The 16,914-nt window shown below is 45.2% G+C and overlaps 1 protein-coding gene across 2 annotated transcripts in view; it reads right to left on the bottom strand.

Annotated features, from left to right (window-relative positions):
• Positions 1-16,914, bottom strand: part of ZC3H7A (zinc finger CCCH-type containing 7A) — a 32,967-nt gene that overhangs the window by 9,816 nt on the left and 6,237 nt on the right. The window contains exons 3-15 of one of the 2 annotated variants that reach the window (XM_082199657.1): positions 15,096-15,135; positions 13,277-13,474; positions 12,396-12,554; positions 11,687-11,767; positions 11,565-11,603; positions 11,217-11,250; positions 9,837-10,108; positions 8,259-8,466; positions 6,523-6,587; positions 6,028-6,226; positions 3,321-3,482; positions 2,043-2,239; positions 876-970 (exon numbers count right to left, since the gene is read on the bottom strand). In XM_082199657.1, coding sequence (XP_082055783.1) covers positions 876-970; positions 2,043-2,239; positions 3,321-3,482; positions 6,028-6,226; positions 6,523-6,587; positions 8,259-8,466; positions 9,837-10,108; positions 11,217-11,250; positions 11,565-11,603; positions 11,687-11,767; positions 12,396-12,554; positions 13,277-13,474; positions 15,096-15,135 — 1,749 coding nt within the window. The remainder of the gene's footprint in view (positions 1-875; positions 971-2,042; positions 2,240-3,320; positions 3,483-6,027; positions 6,227-6,522; positions 6,588-8,258; positions 8,467-9,836; positions 10,109-11,216; positions 11,251-11,564; positions 11,604-11,686; positions 11,768-12,395; positions 12,555-13,276; positions 13,475-15,095; positions 15,136-16,914) is intronic. The other variant, XM_082199658.1, reaches the window with a different exon arrangement.

Here is a 16,914-nt window from a genome sequence, read left to right as displayed (position 1 = left end):
CTGGTCCTGTTGTATCATTTGATTCAGGATTCTAGGAAGCAGACCAGAGTATTTGGTCCACCAAGCCCAGTCCCAGATGGGCAGGAGCTCTCTCAGCAGAGGCCCTCCCCATCACCAGCTACCATGAGCCTTTATTTTAGCTAGGGATGCCAAGGATTGAGGCTGGCATGCAGAGCAGCTGCTCTACCACTGAGCCACAGCCTCCTCCCCATAACCCCTGCTTCAGGCTCACCTGATTGGGGAAACATCTAACATGTGTTCCAGGTCTGTAACACTACGATCCACCTATACAGCTGACAGAAATCACCCCTGTTCCCACGGAATCCAAGGAAAGCTCGAATCAACACAAGATGTTAGAGGGCCACGAGCCAACCACCGGGGGAACTAAACACGCCTCGAAATAAAAATGGGTAGGATTTAGAACCTAAATGCAGTTGTTTTTCAACAGCACACTGTATTTATGTGATGAAATGCAGCAGACCCACAATGGCTCCTGAATTCAATCTGACTGCCACGTATAAAGAAACGTTGTGCTGTTGCTATGGCTGAAACAATCTAGTTATGCATGGAGGAAGACCCAGATAGGGGCATAGGAAGCTGCCTTATAGTCAGACCACTGGCCCATCTTGCTCAGTACTGTCTACACTGACTGGCAGCAGCTATCCAGGGTTTCAGGCAGGGCTCTCTCCCAGCCCAAACCGGGCGAGAGATATCTCTGGGGATTTGAACAAGGACCTTTTGGATGCAAAGCAGAGCTACAGTCCACACAATTTATTTAAGTTAAGGGAAACTAGAACACACACATGCATCTATAATACACAGAGAGATATATTTTAAAATTCAGGAGAGACAAGATATAGGGATTATCGACCTACTTGTTGTCTTCAAATTCGTGCTTAGCAGGGTGAGAGCAGTAAGAGGCATTGTCCTTGTTTTTGCTTATTATTCTTGGTTTATGCTCAAAACATTTCTGAAAAACAAAAACAAAGTGCTTTATAACAAGAGGGGGAAAGGCACCTGCCTGCTATCAGAAGACGACAACAACGACTTTGGATTTGATATCCCGCTTTATCACTACCCTAAGGTGTCTCAATCTCCTTTCCCTTCCTCCCCCACAACAAACACTCTGGGAGGTGAGTGGGGCTGAGAGACTTCAGAGACGTGTGACTAGCCCAAGGTCACCCAGCAGCTGCATGTGGAGGAGCGGGGAAGCGGACCCAGTTCACCAGATTACGAGTCCACCGCTCTGAACCACTACACCACAGTGGCTCTCAGCAAACTCAGGTAGTGAGTGCCAATGGGACTGAAGCCATTGAAGAACTGGAGGGAGGAATGAGCAGGCTCTAGAGAACCCTGGAAGCTTGCAGAAGTAAAAAAAAGCATCTTTAAAAAACCCAACCACCTAAGGAGACCCAAACTACACTGCATTGCAGCTCCAACTTCTACAAAGCCTAACAAGGTGGTCTTAACTACTAAAAGTGGGGACTAGAGGTGTAAGTCAGGACATTCCACTTCAAAAACCTAATTATTCCTGGAAGTTCACCTAGCACAGGGCTGGGGAAGAGGACCCACTGGGGGACATTTTGATAGGCAGGTAGGGCAATCGAACTCTTAATCACCTGAGGCTGCCAAGACATTAGGTGACCCACCTTGAAAAGAAAGAATCGGAGGCACATTCGAAGCATGCTCTGGATTTTTCAATTTCTTCTTTTGCAGCCTGGGCCCAAGTTTAAGCAGAGGTGCAAAAGGTAGATTCCTACAGCCAAGCTCAGTGGGGATTGAATTAGGCACCAGGTTTAAAAGGCACACAACGAGAGCCCCTTTGCAGCTTCGTCTTTACCTGGACTATGCCTGGTCTCACAGATGATATGGGGCAGGTGGACATGGGTTGGGTGGGGGAATGGCCTGAGGCCAAATTAGGACCCCTGCAGATTCTAATTAGGCCCCTGAGGGGGGGGGGAGATCCCTCAGTGCTGACACAGCACCACTGTGCTGCATGAAATTCCTTTGCCTGGTTCTGCTTAACGTTTGTCGATACGCACCTCACAAAGAAACATGAACTGCCCGTGATGTTCCTGCAGGAGTCGGGACACGGTCAACCTGATCTCTCCACTGCCTTCAAAGAGAGCTTCGCGACTGAAGGCCCCTTTGCGTTCCAGAGTCCACACATCTATTTCTTCTTGGCAGTAAGCAAAGGTGCAATGGCCAGGATATCTGCACTCTTCTTCAGCAGCAACATCTGGAAAACAACAGGACACTAAAGTGAGCTTGGAAAGCCTTTACGCAGCATCGACCCCCCTTTCACCCTCACTCATGGCTGTACAGCCTCTGCTTCATTCTGGACCACTGGATGGAAACAGGGAGGGGGGATTTCTTTCTGTATTTCCTGCCCAGCCCCACATCTTGTTTTGGCCAGAGTAAAGTTACAGCGCAGGTGGCACTGTGGTCTAAACCACTGAGCCTAGGGCTTGCTGATCAGAAGGTCAGCGGTTCGAATCCCCATGACGGCGTGAGCTCCCGTTGCTCGGTCCCAGCTCCTGCCAACCTAGCAGTTCGAAAGCACGCCAGTGCAAGTAGATAAATAGGTACCGCTCTGGCGGGAAGGTAAACGGCATTTTCGTGCGCTGCTCTGGTTTCGCCAGAAGTGGCTTAGTCATGCTGGCCACATGACCAGGAAAAACTGTCTGTGGACAAATGCCGGCTCCCTCGGCCAGTAAAGTGAGATGAGCGCCGCAACCCCAGTCGTTCACAACTGGACTTAACTGTCAGGGGTCCTTTACCTTTACCTTTAAAATTACAGAAAGGGGTTATGTTCACCTTATGAAATGGCTGGATGTCACACCTGAATTCTCACCCACGCCTAACCACACCCCTAATTTCAGAAGCAGCCAGACAGTGATAAGCCAGCTTTTCTTTAGCCCCCCAAAGAAACGGATATGAGAGTAGCTGTGCTCTGCCTCCATACCTGGAGGCAGTAATTTTTCTGAATACGTTCCTGGAAGCTGCTGGAGGAGAGAGGGCTCTCATGCGCAAGTCCTGCCTGTGCATTTCTCATAAACATCTGGTGGCCACCGGGAGAACAGGAAGCTGAACTGGATGGGGCCATTGGCCTGATCTAGCAGGCTTTTCTTATGCAGGCAATTGGCTAGCTCCTAGCTTCAGTTTTGCTTTTGAGAAGTGGAAATAACCACATCAATTTGCAGGGGCTGTCACAGAAATAATGGCGGAAATACTGCTACCCACATAATAGTCTTCAGGAAAGAAATGGGCTACAAATGAATGAGCTTAAAATGCATATACCTACAAGGGAAAATCCTCACCTTTACATATATAATACGGTCCCACATATTGTGTTTTTGTTGGCCTTGGCCTAATTTTCTTCCATGATTTATCTTCAGAGTTCTTTATTCTACCTACTAAGATATCCTTCTTACACATGTGCTCTAGACTGGGAAGGTAAGTATAATCCAATACTTTTGGACCTAGAAGAAAACAACAGGGAGGGTTTAAAAAGTCTGTCTTATTATTCACAGCCATTAACTGTAGAACTGAAGGAGGCCAAACCGGAAGGCGACCAACCTCAGCTCAGCTTTTAACTTGCATCCTAGAAAGCTAGATCAATAGCTGCGCTTTTGCAAGGCTCCTGTTTTTGGATTCTCCCCAACCCACAAAGCACAAAGGGTAGCTCGTACACCATGTCACGCCAGGGTTTAGCATTAAACATGCATGAGCTGTCAAGAGCTTTGGGATCTCATCCTCCTCGGCTCAGAAATTTTCCTCTTTGGCACAGAAATCCCTCTTTCAAACCATAGACTGATGGCAGCAAACTACAGTTGGGTGTTTGCCCAACACCAGGACAGGAGGGAAGGAACTGTTGTGTCCAAGGGGAGGAAGTGTCAAATCGTAAGGATCTTGAACCAGAGGCCTTCCTCCTGGGCATAGTCGGCCAATTGGTGCTAAAGAAGGATAGAACTTTCTTTATGTATGCAACAATAGCAGCAAGAATACTTATTGGAAGTATTGGAAGACACAAGATCTACCCACCCTGGAAGAGTGGCAGATGAAGGTGATGGACTATATGGAATTGGCGGAAATGACTGGCAGAATCCGAGACCAGGGAGAAGAGTTGGTGGAAGAAGATTGGAAGAAATTTAAAGACTATTTGCAGAAATGATGTAAAATTAATGAATGTTAAAATGATGTTGGAATGGAAATAAGTGGTTTTGGTCATAAGGTTAATAAGAATATGCAAATATAGGTCGTTATATGGATGGAAATATATAGTTATAATAGGTTAAGATACAGAGCAAAGATAAATGAAAGAGGGTAAGGATTTGCTGAAAGGATTTTGTAAACAGGAATACAAAAAGGGGAGGTGTGAGGAGGTCAAGGAAATAAGTAAATGAGCCTAAAGATATTGAAAAATGGATTTTTTCTTTTTTAAACTTTTTTTTTCCTTTTTCCAGCCAGCTGTTTTTTGTATTTTGTATTTTCCTTTTTCTCTTTTAGGTCCTCTTTTTGGTGTTTTTCTTATTTATTTTTTCTTTTTTTGTGTAATCTGTGTTTATGTGTAATCTTTGGTATAGTTTTCTTGGTTCTTTGAACCTATGTTTGTTGTAAAATTCTAATAAATATTTTATAAAAAAACAACAACAAATCGTAAGGATCTTGACTACTAATCCATCAGACTGAGGTATAAAAAAAAGCTTTAAAAAGGACACATTGCACTACTGATTCATAGGAGAAGGCAAAGTTCTTAGGCACCATCAGCATCTTGAAAAAGTCTAGATTAGAGCTTTTGGCAGAATGGTTATAAGATTAAATTATTTTAAACCAAAAAATGATTATTATTCATAGGGAGGACAAGTATCATAAACCGAATTTAATTCACTCTGACCAAAGTAGCCTAGTCTGATTGAAGAAAATTTTAAATTTGTACTTTTTTTGTTTGGGGCTACTGTTAGTCACCCTGAGAACATAAACTTATGATGAAGGTGCACAGTATAAATTGGCTTTCACCTGCAGATGTTGTTGGACTACAGATGTTGTTGGACTACAACTCCCATCGGCTCAAGTCAGCACTGTAATGGGAGCTGCATCCCAACAACGTCTGAGGGTCACCAGGTTGGAAAAGGCTGGTAATAATAATAATAATAATTTATTACGGCCGTAGGCCCATACAGATAAAAGCAAGACATAAATAACAGCTTGTGCACGTGGGAAAAAACAGCCGCTAAAACACTACTATAACAATAAAATACTATAAGATGGAATGGCATACTACGCCTTAATTAGCTTGCGGTGCTCCTTGGCAACGCTTTTGGGTAAGGACAGCGACCAGGAACCTAGCCACTTTCAGGGTCGTGTGGGTATCCTTATCCTGCAAGATTTGGGCAAGGTGGAATTTTGGTGGGGTACCCTCTAGTTTCTGTATGATTGATCCCAACAAATTTGCCCGTGGCACCTTGAACAAGGGGCAGGTGAACATAATGTGCTGGAGCGACTCCGGCGTCACCTTATCACATTCGCACGTGGCGGGGTCTTGGCCCTTTGAGAATCTATGTCTCAGGACATTGGAGGGAAAAACGTTAAACCTCGCTTTGGTGAAGGCCAGCCTATGGGCAACAGTCGAAAGGGAGGAGAGGTATGATGGAACGCAGTAAGTTAAAGTGATACCAATGTTCTGGGGCGAACAAACACCTCCGCCCAGCATATAGAGAAGGCTGGTATAAATTATGTAAGTAAAAAGTGATGCTCTTCAGGGTTGCCAGTGCACAGAAGTGGTTAAATTATATTGTCTGTTCACAGCAGGTACTTTAAGGATGCTTTTAGGATCCGAACAAGCAATAAAAAGGTAAGCTAAGGTGATGGGAACAGTTGCAAGCCATCGTCCATCTATCAAGTATTTTAGTCCTTATCCTAGTCAAGAGAAGCAGAAAAGCATTGATACAGACTCCTGCTCTGGTTGCTTCAGCTCTCCCCCCCCCCGCCCCCCAAGTTAAGTCATCAACTGCTTTTGCTCCTTACCCTTTTTGATAAAGCATGACTGGCAGGCTTGTCTTAGCTCATGTGTGTTTTCCAGGGGATTTCTTGCAACTAGGGAGGGCGTTGTCGACACAGGTATACTAGGGGGTCCACTGCCAAACACGCTAGAATAGTCATTTCGACCTGGGCTGGAAATCCCAATGTAGTTCTCGGACCCAAACAAGCTTGTAGGCCCATTCATCTGCCGGAAGGAACAAAACTGTTTTTTTAAAAAAGCATTCCATCATCCTCATTGTCACTACATTTTTATCCCAACGACCCTCCAAGAAGCTCAGGACAATGTACATGGCTCTCCTCGCTGAGAGAGAAAGCAGTTGGCTCAAGGCCACCCAGCGAGTTTTGAGTCTAAGTGGGAATTTGAACCCAGGTCCCCATGGTCTCAAGCTCATTTGCTAAAAGGAGAATGAACAAACCAGCCACTCAAATGGATGAATGTTGGAACGGCAAAGCATTTAGAAAGTTTGTAAAGGTACTTACAAGTCGAAGCGGAGAATTACTGTTTAGTGCTGACGTGACATCTCTAGGAACAGAATTGGGTATATCTGTTGGGATCAAGAAAGTCACAGTTTGGGCACACATTTCACAGCTAGGGGAAGTGCAAAGGGCAATGCCAATCGGTCAGGTGAAGCAGACATCCTTGCACAGAACCCCGCCAACTCAACCAAGTGTCTTGGCAAGGAGACCCCCAAATTAGTGTGCTACAAGGGGACAAACTGTGCCTTGGAGAATTAGGCCACTCTGCTCCAAACCATTACAAAGAGGATGAGCCCCACTTCTCAGCCGATACAGGGATAGTATATTGTGCTGCAGCAAATAGGAATGAGAGGGAGTATGGAAGACTTGCCACTGCTCAGGAACGACAGTCCCCTCCATGATTAGGTACAGAGGAAGGCTGGACAATGGGAGAGATATTCATTAGGCTCTCCTGCAGTTGCAACTAAGATGCTCACTCATTGTTCTGGGTAAGTGTTCTGGTGCTATACCAGCTGCACTGGCTCCCGGTGGAGTACAGGATCAGGTTCAAGGCGCTGGTTTTAACCTTTAAAGCCCTATACGGCTTAGGACCCTTGTACCTACGGGACCGCCTCTCCTGGTATGTCCCACAGAGGAACTTACGGTCTTCAAATAAAAACACCCTGAAGGCCCCAGGCTACAGAGAGGTTAGGCTGGCCTCAACTAGAGCCAGGGCTTTTTCGGCTGCGGCTCCAATCTGGTGGAACGCTCTGTCACAAGAGACTAGGGCCCTGCGGGACTTGACAAGACAGGGGGACTTTCCGCAGGGCCTGCAAGACAGAGCTGTTCCACCAGGCCTTTGGTCAGGGCGCAGCCTGACTCCCTCCTTTGGCAATCTTCACAGAACTTTAGCTTAATGGTTGCCATCAATCTGATTTTAATTAATTTTTATAATGAAATGTTTTTAGAATGTTGCACTATTTTATTGTTGTTAGCCGCCCTGAGCCCGGCTTCAGCTGGGGAGGGCGGGATATAAATAAAATTTATTATTATTATTATTATTATTATTATTATTATTATTATTATTAAAACTGAAGTGTAGGGTGTGTGTGAATCCCTGTCATTGAATCCAACAATAACATTGAGAGTGGGAAGAGAAACAGAAAACAGAAATTACTGCGAGCATTCCTTCTCCTTGGAGATGTAAGGGTATCCTGTGAGGTGAGTTACTGAGTTACTCTACTTTACCTTCCAAGTCCACAGAGGCTATCAGAAGTTTAAGATGCACTGAAGTCAGCAGCTACCTCCATGCAAAAGTATGAGGCCCCTTACATGGAAGCCACCATCTTTCAACTTTAGTTTCTTTAATGGAAAAAATCGTAACTCAGTGGTGAAGCATCTGCCCAGCATGCAGAAGGTCCTGGGGTTCAATCCCCGGCATCTCCAGGGAGGGCTGGGAGAGACCTCAACCTGAGCTGCTGCCAGTCAGGGTAGAGAATACAGAGCTAGATGGGCCAATGGTCTAACTAAGTAAAAGGCAGATTCCTCTGCTCCCAATCCAAAATGGCAACAACAGTGAACTACTTCACAATTCTGTTAGGAAGTAGAAATTACAAAGCATTCTGCTATATCAGAAATTATGAACACAGGGTCCAATGAGCCCCACGGCACTATGTTCTACTATTTCTTAGTAAGACAAAGGCTGCTTAGATTATACAGGCTTCAGCTGACAGGGTTTGGTGAATTAAACCTAGCCTTACCTCTTTTGGAATCACTGATTGAGAAAGTAGTTAAAGAGGAACAAAAGCTGTCCAGGCCAGAAACCAAAGGCTGGGAATACATCTCTGAAAAAGAGGCGGCAGGAACAAATCCAGGCCCGACTGACAATGTCCCGAGCAAAGGGGTAGAGAAAGGTATGCTGGGAGCCATGGTGGCTGTTGGGATGGCTCCTCGGACAACCGTGCTGGGCTAGGAAGAGAGAAGAAAGTTATTTGCTACTAAATGCAGGTAGCCGATCTTTCACTTTTAGTGATCTGGTTTTTGTTTTAAGCCTTCTCTGTTGAAGTAGTGCTAGAGCTGGTCTATACATGGAATTATTTTCATCGTGGGAGTTGGCATTTGCTGGCTGCCATGGCTGGGAGTGAGGAAGTTCACAACAGGAGCGGCAGCAACTTGAGTTCCTGTTCATGATATCACTGGGCAGAGCATTTGCTTTGAATGCAGAGAGTCCAAGGCTCAATCTCTAGCATACTCTGATTTGAAAAAAGACAGGTAGCAGGATTTGTAGAAGACCCTCCTCTGCCAGAGGCCTAGGAGAACGGCTGCCAATCAGCAGAAAGCTTTGGGCTGAAAACATCAAAGCCCTGACTCTGTATAAACCAGATTCTTACACCCATGTTCCAGGGGAGGTGGTAGAACTCTTCCCTTCCCCACAGTGACAAAGGACCCGTCCCTGAAATCATCTGCTTAGAAGATTCCAAATAGCATATTCCATAAAAGATATGTGACCCCAGAGAGCTGCTGCCAGTTAGAGTAGACAATTCTGGGCTAGATAATCCAGCAGTACGATTACATTTAAGGTCATGTCAAGGAGGAAGTGCCCTGTGGCAAAACTGAAATGCAGACTGGCTCCAACAGACCAATGGAGGCATTCAAGTCCAGAACTCTTGCAAGACTAATGTTGCTACCCAAAGTCCTAAACTTGCAAATATTTATGAATTCATGCTTCAATAAATGGCAACAGCAGCAATAGGACTAGGTGGAGTCAGCAGCACTCCTTTAAAACATGCTGTAAAACACTATCTTTGTACAAAGCAGCCTCAAAATACAGCGAGATTAATACCGTAGATTCCGGCGTATAAGGCGACTTTTGAACCCCGGAAAATCTTCTCCAAAGTTGGGGGTTGCCTTATACTCCGGGTATGGGCGGCATGGAGCTGAGGCCGCCCCCCCCCCCCACTGCGGCGGCAGCTCCGAAGCAGCAGCAGTGGGCGGCAGGCTCAGCTCCATGCCAGGCGGCTTTCTCCCGACGCAGAGCTGAACCTGCCCCTGTTGCTGCCCAGCGTATTGGGCAACTGGGCTTATAAGACAAACCCCCAAATTGCAGCTGCCAATTGGGGGGGTCGTCTAATACGCCCAGTTGCCTAATACGCCGGAATCTACGGTACTTAAGCTTAAGTAATTTTTAATACCAAATCTCTTGCTCTACTGACACACTTAGAGGCACATCAGTCTGAAGGTATCACAATTTAAGGCTGCAGTCCTGGAAACAGCAACACATGAGTATAGCACTGTGTTTCTTCCATTGTTTTTATAAGAATAAATGGAAGCCGACTCACCATGACACTTTCCCCAGAATCAGAAACAGAATCAAGCAACTCATCTAGCTCATCTCCAATTATATCATCTCCATCCATGCAGTCTAAACAGACTTCAGGTACAATGAAAGATCCTCCATTTGCCAGAGAGGTGGCAGCGAGTGAACTCTTCTCGGCTGGAAGGGTGATCAGAGACGCCATTGGCAATGGAGACAGATCGCTTGAAACTTCAGGTGTAAAACTGGAAGGGGAGGAGGAGGAAGAAAGAATCTTTTCCTTCCAATTGGAAAAATCTGAAACAGATTTCGATTGGGGAAGAGAGGCATCTTAGAACAGGGATTCTCAGGGATGGAGGCAAACCTCCCAAAGGAGGCACAGAAAGAAAAAAAAAAGCTTTGGAAGCTGTCTACCAATGGAAGCTGGTACATGAGAGCAAATGGGTGACTGTCCCACCAACCTCAACCTGCCCTCTCCTGTATGCCTTCGATGAAGAATCCATGGGGGGTGCTGACTTTCAGCTTCCTCCTCATTAGTCTCAGTGTTGCCCTGGTAGTACTAAGGGGGAAGGGCAAAGCTAAAATTAACTGGCTCTGCCTGTCATTAACTCTGGCTCCACCTAATGTTTTCCTCCCTGCCTTCTGCCATAGCCAACGGGCACAAGACACCATTGCTACCGCCTCCTTCCTGAACCCTCATGACATGGCCCTGACCTGTAGACTAAAGGCCAGCCTGACCCCAGGCTGCTTCTCTCTCTGCCCCCTGCAACAGTCAAAGTGTCCCACCCCACTTGTCATGCCAATTTTCGACCATTCATGGAAAACACTGGCAATCATCAAGCACGCAGAGAGCTTAAATTGCAAAACTCTTCTGAACCCCTCTGTCTCAGCTAGGGAGTAATTTCCAAGGTCCTAAAAGAGGGAAACTTTTTATGAATGGGAAAGAAGTGCAGCATGTGAATGTCTTCCCCCAGAACAGAGGCAAAGGCCCACATTGTTTAGGTGGCCAGGCTCCCAGGCCAAGCTTGGCTAGCGCTTAAGAGAATGCAGACATTTGAGCAACACATGTTGAACTGCAAGGGGGAACATCCCAAGGAACACATCCACAGGGAGCCTATGCATTTGGCAGGTGCATTCAGAGACAGATAATGTCTTGTATGTTTCAGCCAATCATCAGGGGATCGGCAGCAATCTGCTTGCCTATCTGGAAGACAATCTACCAAGCTGGGAGGATGCAAGGGTTTCTCCCTCACAATGGAAAACGCAAGGCAACTGCCATGGAGATTCCCCAAATGAAGAAAAAGCAGGCAGGACACAGTTCCCAAGAGCTGTCTGAAATGAAATCTGACCACGTTGAAAGCAGAACTTTTATATAACATTCCCCTTTAAATCCAGGAAGCCTCACCTGATTCAATATCTTCTATAGAAGTATTTGAACTCTGCAAGCAAGCAAAATATCTGTCATCAGGATGTTTGCACAGCAAATGCCTCGGGCAGGCATTTTTCTTTTAAAAACGCAAGCACACAGGCTACTAGGAACCCAAAGGCCACTTACTCCGCATGCTTACACCCAATCAAAGCTTACATCAAAATCATTCTTGCACTGTTCAACAGCGTTGGCTCTAACCCAAATACTTGTAAGATTAAGGGGAATCATATATCTCTTTTTAAGAGTCGCATTTTCAATGTACGGACAGGAAAATGAATTCCAGCGAAAGAACTCACTTCACACATGGAAGGCACAATACCTTACCTTACTTGATACTTCTCCAGAAACAGGGTTTGGGGGAGGCTGCAATTAAGCAAACCATCATAAATAACCAACACAGAAGAGAAAGCTTACAAAACCAGTATGTAAAAAATGCTTCGACTTACTTTTGCTCTAACGTAGGCTTTTCTTATTTTTAATCCAAGTTTCTGAGCAAGTTCTTGGGTTAATTTTATTACACTTTCGTCCTGTTTTTAGAAAAAAGATAATCCAATCTAAGGAACTTCTGCATAGAAAGGTTCTCAAGTTTTTCAAGCAGCAGTGTAACCCATAAATACCCCCACCCTTACTCACTAGCACGTGATCAAAATTTTGCCTGCAAACTCTGTCTCAGGACTCTACGGGGGGGGGGGGGAGGTGCCAAATGATATCATACACTTGCCAAAGGCTAAGTATGAGGAGCTTGATGGCCGGCCGTACTTGCTGGATTACTGCTATGCTACAAATCTATAATAACAACAACAACAACTATAATAATAATAATAATTTTTATTTATACCCCGCCCTCCCCAGCCAAGGCCAGGCTCAGAGTGGCTTACAAGCAATAATAAAAACAAATTGAATGATTACAACTTAAAAACAAAATTAAAATACAACATTAAAATATGGAAACATTAAAACATTAAAATGTAGCCTCATCGCAGGAGAAGGAAAGGAAAAAAGAAAGAAAGGGAGGGAGGGAGGGAATCAAACTCCCAAGCTTCCCTAGTAGGGCAACACCCAGGAAAAATATTCCACTGCGCATTGTTCCCACAAACACAGGCAGTGACCACCGAACGCCATTTCATTTGCCAACACAGTACGTGATCTGCTTACTTGCGGCACTGCGAGAGAGCACTTAGCAACTGCATCATAGGCCTCCTTGTATCTTCCCAATTCTTTTAAGGCTTTAGATTTCCGGTAGAGAGCTCTGAAATTGTTTTCGTTCAGTTTTAAAACTATCCCACAATCTTCCAAAACTTTATCATGCAAGCCCTGCAACAAATAAACAGGCTTAGATTCACTACTAGAATTGAGGACTGAAGGAATGCAATTGCGTCTGGGGCAGCGTTGCGGGGGGAGAAGAGAAATACACTTAATATACCACATACTATTTTCTAGACCAGGGCTGGAGAACCTCTGGCTCTCTGGGTGATGCTGAACTACAACTCCCATCAGCCAATGGCCAAGAGTGATGGGAGTTGTAGTTTGAGAACATCTGGAGGACTAATGTGGTTCAGCACACCTGTTTTAGGTAGTGCATAGGGTGGCAACATGTGGAAGACCAGGGAGGGAAATGAACCACAGAAATGCTGGATCTCTGAGTTCTTCTGATCACAAAAAGATAAGTGGTATTTCATGTTGTGAAACCCCAGCTAAGCTTTCCACCTCCATCACTTAGCAGTTAAGCATGAAGCAAGAATCTGACAGCTTTCAGTATCAAAGCTTTATTCATGGGCTGGATCATAAATTAAAATCCAGCTCCCTGAGAGGTACCACGTGGTCCCTGATAGGTTAAACTAGATGCAAAAAAATAATTTAAGCCTCTGTGACAAGTGGTTCCTTAAGCTGCTGACCAACCATCCCTCAATAGCTTTTCAGAAAGGAAATTCAGCTCTTGATCAGGCTTGGCAACATCTGCCCAGTTTCTTAATACAGCACTTATTAATAATAATAAAAAATCTTTTCCACCCTTCTGGTGTCCACACACCACTCACCTTCTTTGAATAACATGCTATGCGATTAACATGCAGCTTCTCTAATATTTCGTCAGAAATGTGAATCCCTTCAGAATTGGCATAATCTGCTATGTTTAAGGCTTCAGAGTAGTGGTTCAGCGATCCTTCCCACTTGCCTTCACGGTACTCATCGTTCCCTTCGTTAAACAGATTTTTAACAAGCTCTCGTATAAATATCTGAAACACATTTAAAAAAAGAAAATGAATTTATTAGATTTCTTACCTGCCCTGCACTATGAGGTCCCAAGGGCAAGTTACAGCAGTACAATAATACAATTGTAAAAAATAAGCAACTCCAAACAAAAACAAGACAAAATTATACCGATTATACAAGGGAGGTCGGTCCCCCAAAACAAAACGCCTTAACTATCAAAGGTGAGGGTAAGCTGTAGAATAAAGATGCTAAACACGCCTCTGCAAAGAGAACATTTCACAATTTTGCGTTACGTGCTCCTAGGCAAATTCATACCTTCAAAAATGCAATAGTCACCTTCTAAAGTGGGACTAGCTGTCTTTTTTTGCAAGCAGCACCAGCTGTTTACCAGCCCCTTCTGATGCAATTACAACTGAAGTCCCTTAGCAGGAACTGCTGACAAAGCAGTCGAGCAGAAAAACCAGGAGATTAAAAAGGTAAAAACAACAGCACAGGCTCAGGGCCTCTTCCATGGTTTAGGACAAGGGGTCGGCGGAGATCCCTCCATCGGCCGGATCACGCACGTGCATGAGCACACACGCCTGTGATTTCTGGCATCTGCGCATGCACAGACACGGTTTCCAGCACCGTGGAAGCAAGTCCCCACACCGAGCTGCACCAGTTTAACACAGAGCGCGGGAACTTGTCAAGTGGGCAGCTCAGTTCGGGGGCGGCTCGGGGGCTGGTTAAACGACCCCCGCGGGCCGCTTGTGGCCCATGGGTCTTAGGCTGCCTACTCCTGGTTTAGGAGAAGTGACATCAGGTTCTAGGACAGAAGAAGGGCAATACACTAGAGCAGGGGTCTGCAACCTTTAAGACAAAAAGAGCCACTTGGACCCGTTTCCGAAGAAAAGAAAAACTAGGAGCCGCAAAACTCGTCATTATAAAAATAACTTTTTTGTCACTTTTTTATTATTTCTTTGTTTGACCCTCCTCATAGAAATAAACGTTAAATTAACAAGTTACCTTTTTGTGTGTGTGTGTTCTTCACTCCCCTTCAAAACAGTGACCAGTGTACACACACCCTTTCAATGCAGTGACCAGCGTACATGCCCCTTACAATGTAGCGGGCGGGCGGGAAGGTGATGTCGGGACGGTGCATGACTAACGCACACACCGCCCCCATGCGACATCACAGCCAGTACAGCGCCTGCCACAGTGGGGAGTGTCGGGGTGCACAATGCGCCTCCTCCCCTCGCTAGTATCCGCCCCGGAGCCGCGGCAAAGGTGTAAAAGAGCCACATGCAGCTCCGGAGCCGCGGGTTGCAGACCCCGGCACTAGAGGAAGGGAACCTTTTGCAGAAGAAGGCCAAATTCCCTGCAGTGGTGAGTAGAGCAATACACCAAACCTTTGACATTCGTTGCCTATTTTCTACATCACAGCAAGAGGTATATTGCTATCCTCACCATCGTGTTCTGGATTACATCTCTCTCAGTGAGCTGCTTCACATCAAACTGGAATAGTGATGTTTTTCACCAAGCATGACCAAACAATAAAGGAAGGATTGAAATCACGTTTTACAAGTTCAAAGAAAGTAATGACTCCCACCCACTGCAGAGTCCCCTATGTCTCTGGTAGAGAAGTTCATAAACAAACACCATTACCTCATATTGTTCTTGAGTCCCTGGGTAAGGTAAAGTAGACCTGGGGGGGGGAGGGAAGAGTAAAACACAGAGAGTCAGATCTTACCCAGGTCTTGTTCAAAGAGAGGTTTACACATCCAAAAAACTTGCCAGTCAGATATAGGAATGGTAATACATAAATGTTTCCATTCTTAAAGGTAATATATGACTTTCTAGTCTCTGCAACTTCTGGGCTCAGTTTTCGGCAATCTGCAGAGTCCAGAGTTTATCCCTCAATTGATCAGTTAGGCTAATGGATCAGAAGACTGTGGAGCTTTTAAAATGCAACCAATTATCATAGCTACACTCTGGAATCCACCGCAATAGTCATATAAGTTCTTGCCAGTGGCAAACTGGGTCCTGAAGAGCAGCGGACTATTTTTTAAAAGTACCTTTAAGTGCAGCATCTGCTTTGGACGACAGGGTCTGGAAAGCTCTGCATAGCTCAAAAATGCTGTAGAAATCATTGAGCCCAGAGTTAAGACTACCGGCTAAGAGTGTGACCTTCAAGTGAGGAAATACCCATTGCAGAGCTCATCTCAGCCATGCACTCTTAAGCAAAACACTATCCTCTTGGCCTGAGGGCTTACACCCAATAACAGTGTCCTGCCTATGGACACTATTGTGGAAAGGGCTACTAAGATAATGTACGTGGTGTTCTTGACACTTGAAAATAAAATATTTACATGCACACACAAGTATTTTATGTTAAATCAGACATGGAGAACCTGTGGCCCTCCAGAATATCATTAATAATTAAGTAAAATTCTATACTGCCCTTCATCTGAAGATCACAGGGTGGTTTACAATGTAAAAACACAAAAATACATACCACAAATAACAACAAAAAACAATATATATATATACACACACACAGTTGAAAAGGCCATAGATTGTTTAATTAGCCAAAGGCCTGGGAGAACATGGATGTCTTTGCCAGGTGCCTAAATATATGTACCGTATTTTTCGTTCTATAAGACGCACTTTTTCTCTCCTAAAAAGTAAGGGGAAATGTGTGTGCGTCTTATGGAGCGAATGCAGGCTGCGCAGCTATCCCAGAAGACAGAACAGCGAGAGGGAGCGCTGTGCTATTCTGGCTTTTGGGATTCAGAATATTTTTTTTCTTGTTTTCCTCCTCCAAAAACTAGGTGCGTCTTATAGAGTAAAAAAAAATACGGTAATGGTCAGGTAAGTCCCCTTGGGGAGAGCATTCCACAAACGGGAAGCCACTGCAAAAAAGGCCCGTTCTCATGTTGCCACCCTCCAGACCTCTTATGGAGGAGGCACATGAAGAATGGCCTCAGATGATGATCGCAGGGTCCAGGTGGGTTCAGATACTGCTGAACTACAACTCTCATCAGTCCCCACAAGCATGGCCAATGCCTAGGGAGGATGGAAAACGTAGTTAAGCAACATCCGAAGGGTCATACCTATGTTAGATCATCAAGCTATTTTAGAAGGTGTTTCAGAGAAAAAGAGAAGAAAGAGGACAAAAGCAGGAAGACTCAGAGGGCCGAGTTGCCAAATCTCAAGACCTCAACTGTGGATTTTCATCCCTGTCATATATTGACTGAAGCATCAGGAACTGACCTCAGTGGCTGTTTGAGAAAAGCATATGGCTTCAATAACCCTGACCATAGGGATAACGTTGAAAAAGACTGAAAGGGAGCTTTCCTCAAAGCAGAGATGCTCTTTAGTAACATGCTCCAGGGCATTGCTCTGGCTGAAGGGGGAGCATGTCTCTTTGACGGAGGCCCACAATTTAATACAAGCTGGGAGAGCCCCCTTGAGCCTCATCCGT

The sequence above is a fragment of the Podarcis vaucheri genome, assembly GCF_965113315.1.
Source record: "Podarcis vaucheri genome assembly, chromosome: 14".
In the NCBI taxonomy this organism is placed as follows: domain Eukaryota; kingdom Metazoa; phylum Chordata; class Lepidosauria; order Squamata; family Lacertidae; genus Podarcis; species Podarcis vaucheri.
The sequence above is the reverse complement of the archived record's forward strand: the minus strand, read 5'-3'. Positions and strand labels throughout refer to the sequence as shown.